A 4,930-nucleotide genomic window follows, 5' to 3' on the forward strand; every position below is an offset into this window, starting at 1 on the left:
TTCTCTTTTTCTAGAAAATTTTATTTTTTTCTTTCAAGTGCTAAGAAAATTTACATTTTATACTGTTAAAGATTTAAAAGAACATTTTTATAACCTTACATTAATATAACAGATTGCAAACTTAACGGCAAACATGAGTACAACAATATTTGGTGTACAAAAGCTCTACCCAAATTTATGCTTTTTTCTTGTCATATCTGCTTGTCGTTTTACTAAAAGTAAACAGAAAATACAATTTGTTTACAAAACCTTTAAAATCACCGATACAGTAATTATTATACAGAACAGCAACAATGATTCTTCCTCCTTCCCTTCCCCCGTTACTGGCTACAACGCCATCCGAAATATATTTCTCCCTATTGATCGTTTGCTTTCAAATATTTTGCATGGAAAGAAACGAAATACATTTTTATTCTGCGTATGTACAAAGAATTTTTTTGTGCATGCCTATACATCCACGTAAGAAATTTCCAACCTGGCAAAATAGCATGCTTTAAGACGCACGGGAAGACTCCCAGCGAAAAGATGGTCCCCTAGTTTTGGTGCCTTCAGCCTTCCATCCTTCCTTCCCTTCCACGCAGTTGAAAGTAAAGCGTCCCTACCTCCATTCGGAAGGTAGTAGGACATTGAAAGGCATTTAGGTTTAGCATTGTTTTTAATTGGTATGTTTATGATCAGGAAGAAGATAAACTGTGAAAAGGCAAAACATTAGTGCTCCTACTGAGACCTCTACTAACCTCTCTTCCTGAGAGCACCTCTACTAAATACCCTGGAGCAAAGTCTAGGATCACTTACATTCCAGCAACTCTCACTGGGAATTATCCAATTAAAGCAGCAATTCCCCCACCCCCTTTTCCCTCATAGGTCTACATACACAACAAAATATATTGCAAAAATCAACTACTCCATATTTGAATAGCCCTGGCTTCTCGGCGAAGAAAAGAAGCGAAGATAAAAACCGCCTCAAGTATTTCAGGTCCCCGTGGATCATGTGTCCCGTTTTCATCTTTTGTTCTTCCTCCACCAAAGGAACAAGATTGTTAAAACATTATTGTGCATCCCGAAATAGGCTGTTGCTTAAGAGGTCGTTATTTTTAAGCAACGAGCTAGCCTCTCTTCTCCATCCCTTTTCAGCCCATCACTGTCTTTCATTGTTGGGCTCTCCCGCAGATCTTCCTATGCTGATGGCAAAGAGCTTGCCGAGGTTCACTTCTGAGTAGCCACTCATGGACAGACACTTGTCCACCGTGCTCTTCAGTCTTTTGTAGGCCTCAGTCACCTCTTTTCTGAGTGGCTTCTTCTTCACGTACTCTGAAAGAACGAAGAAAAGAAACAAAACAGAGGAGGATTAAAAGACAGCAAAAAGAAAGTAGTTTGGCATTCACCACTGTTGCGAACCACGGTGTTTCGACTCAAGGAGAAAGGAGGAGACAGTCGTGGGCAGTGTTCATTTGTTCACTGACCGTGCTTGAGGCAAACTCTCTGCCTGCAGCTGCCTTGCACCCGCGGCTGCAGGGAGGGCTTGGCTCCACCTGCGTCCCAGCCAGAGGATGTACGGGGCAACAGCACCGAGCGGCTCCAAGAGAGCCCAGCCAAAACGAGCAGGCTCCTGGACATAATGAGACCTCCACAGAGCCCCCGAGGGCTTGAGGCAGGGGACGATTTGCCTGCCGCGAGCTTGGCTGCAGATCAGTCAAGGGAACCACGCTGCGATTCCCGAGCCCCTGCTGGCGCTGGCACAGCCCGGGGCCGGCTCGACACCGCTGCCGCATGCTCCCACGCACAGCCCGGGTGCAGGACGGGCATCGGGGTGCTCGGCACCGTGGAGGGGCTGGGAGGAAAGGTGGCAGTGAACTCCACACGGTCCCACCCTACAACAAAGGTGCCCAGTATCTCAGTAAGGACGCATCGTGTTTGCCTGATACGCAAATGAAGACAGCCATTCCCCAAATATTTGCTCAATAATGCCCGTGAAGAAATGTCTGGAGTGCAAGACATTACCTGCTGGTGGGTTGTGTGTGCAAGCTCACACACACACAGACCAGTTTGTACATATTTAAGCAGCGAAGCCAGAACTGTTTTTTTTTTAAGTGAAATTTTATGCCACCTAAAAAAAGAAATCCAGGGATTTTGTTTGGGCGATTGCCTGGCTTTTGCTTTACAAAGGCTGTGGACAAAGGCTAAAAGAGGAAAATATTCTACTGATGCACGTCAGCGCCAGCTTGGTGCAGATGTGGTGCAGTGGTGCTCCTCCTTTCAAGCCCGCTCCTTGCTCTAGAAACACCAGCTCCTACCCGAACCCCCACCTGCAATCACACCTTGAAATCGGCAGCGCTGGATACCCTGCGTTACTACCAGACACCCGGGGAGGGTGTAGCCCCACACGAGCCTCCCCCCAGGCAGTCCCTTCCCGTTACCCTGGAGGGGCTCCAGCAGGACGGGGCACGGCGCTAGGACACCGCTGGAGCTGGCGAGCCTGAAAGCTGCCGTCTCCCTTCCTCTCGTCATCTCCTTACGCTTCGCAAACGGAACAAAGAAGCCTCCATCCCCGTTCAAATGGCTTTCACCGAGTCAAGATGTAAAAAATGTTTTGGATTTGGGAAACCTGTGCGAGGCGACTGAGCCTAGCCAGGTCTGGGCGGCCAAGCCAAGGGGTGCTGCGTGTGTGAGGAGCTGGGGTGGCTAACGGGAGCCATCGCTGCACCCTGGGGCTTGGGAATTCCTCCCCCTGAGGGCACACGGACAGACTTTGTTGCAGAGCCTCCTCCGGCTTAGGACGAGCTCAGGGATTAACTGCTGGGCACCACGCAACCAGCACTGTCTTACTGAGGGGCGGTCGCCCGCTCCCGTTTCCCGCGTTATTCACCAAGTTCCACTCGGGTGCTCTGCACGATGCCACGAAACCTTTAAAAACTCGATTAAGATCCCAATTAGAGGTGTCAGTCTGAGTAACTGAGTACGTTGATTAAAAGCACCTTTCATGCATCCTTGCGAGGAAGGTGTGCATTCAGCTTTAGGTATTTATCATACTTACAGCTTTGGGCAGTTGGGGCAAATGAAGGAAGCCGTCAGGCTGAAAACACAACCCTCTTGCCATTGCTCGGACGGTGATGGAATTGTGCTTATGAGTGGAACTAAATACTCCTTAAACTACACCACCAACACAATGAAAACTTTGATTACCAGAACCTGTTCATTAACAGACTGGAGTCGCTACAGCACAAGCACACGTAACGATCCTGAAATGACTTCAGCGTAGGGTTTAATTAAACAAACCATGAAAACTGTGATAACCAGATCCATAAAAGCACCAAACCCACTTTGCCATCAATTCAGCGCTAACAAGGTTGTGTGTCTCCAAACTAAAGAATACACTGAGTGGGCTCATTTCCACTGCTCATGCGCTAGCAAAACCACGCTGTCCGTACCAACGAACTGCAGGAGATATCATCCTTGTAGTTCAAAACTCAGCTGAAATAGTTTAAAGGGTCCTGGAGCTCAGGAGGGACCGAGGTGAAAGGCATCAAGGTGCAGAAGCAGCTGGCAGGTACAAAAAAGAGTGGGAAGACACAGGAACAACCAGGCACACAACAAAATGACGCTGAAAGTAGAGGGCAATGCCCCACGGCCCATGCCCAGCTTGGGCTCAGCCCCAGCCTCTCCACCAGCAGCATTTCCCCCCCTCAGCCCATCACCGAACCTAAACTTTAATTACACGCGATAACCTCCCTGACAGCACGCCTCAAACATTTCTTAGAGGCAGTTCCTGTCGTGAAGGCAAGCGGGGAAGGGTGGACTAAAAGGACGGAGCAACACAAGGGGCCTCCCTGAAGTAACGAGGCCAATTTTAAGTTTCAATTATAAGACAATGGCAGCCGGGGGCTCGGCGGCTGGCGGCAGGCAGCAGCCGTCCCCGCAGCACAGCCACACGATGCATTTGAATGACACAAGTGCATCTGATGACTGGGGAGAGGAGATTTAAAGAACTGTAGTAATACAGAGCAGGGGAAGATGAGAGAGGACACAGCTCCTGATGTGTTTACCTCCTTTGCTGATGGGATATTGACTTTTCCCACCAGGTTGGTTAGAAAGGGGACTATTTACGCTGCCACACAGCAGAGTAAGAATGACAACCAGCATCACTCTGTGCTCCTCTTAGTAAAAGACAACTGTGACCGTCGTATATCACACAGCCAGTCAATACCTTCGAGTTACCATACCATCCAACTTAGAGATGCATATAAAAGCTCCTACTTTCTTTCCAAATGAGAATTTAATCAATAACGTACCTAAAGACCCTCTGAAAACTAAGCTGCACAGACTGACTGAAATTGCTTTTCAGTAGTCTGTCACATCCTGAAAATAGTTGCATGCCGATTATCCCCCTATCATTGTTTTAATAAATTCCAAGTTCAGCGGCAAGCAATCTTTTATGACAGCCAATACTACAGAATGCATAGACAGATTATTAGAAAGAGAGATATTTATATACATACAGAGCATGCGGAAGGTATTACCAAAACAAACATAGGCATGAAAAATAAATCTATTTTAATACAAATAAAAAAAAAAAAGGAAGATATGCTTCTGACTATATATAATTAACCCCCCCCCCCCCCCCCCGGTACTGTATTCCCTAGAGCCAATGAATTACCGATTCTAGTACGGATTTTAGAATCCCATCACCAAGCAGGCAGTTGGCATCCCCAAACATCACTGCCACCGTGATCCTTTCACAAAGCACAGCCTCAACTTCTGGATATCCCTGTCAAATTCAGCACCGCAACCGAGTTATTACTTAGCCACCCAAGAATGTGTTTGTGTGTTATTTGAAATATATATATATATATATATGTATTTTAGAAAGGCACCTGAAATCCATTTACCCCATAAGGTCGTACCAAGCTGGAAGCAAGGATGGAAATATTTG

At 47.0% G+C, this 4,930-nt stretch overlaps 1 protein-coding gene across 2 annotated transcripts in view; it reads right to left on the reverse strand.

Annotated features, from left to right (window-relative positions):
- POLA1 (DNA polymerase alpha 1, catalytic subunit) overlaps positions 1-4,930 on the reverse strand; it is a 220,839-nt gene continuing 215,909 nt past the window's right edge. For both annotated transcript variants that reach the window (XM_080587453.1, XM_080587452.1), the window contains exon 37: positions 1-1,311. In XM_080587453.1, coding sequence (XP_080443579.1) covers positions 1,139-1,311 — 173 coding nt within the window. In that variant the 3' untranslated portion in view covers positions 1-1,138. The remainder of the gene's footprint in view (positions 1,312-4,930) is intronic.

The sequence above is a fragment of the Anser brachyrhynchus genome, assembly GCF_964034855.1.
Source record: "Anser brachyrhynchus genome assembly, chromosome: 1".
In the NCBI taxonomy this organism is placed as follows: domain Eukaryota; kingdom Metazoa; phylum Chordata; class Aves; order Anseriformes; family Anatidae; genus Anser; species Anser brachyrhynchus.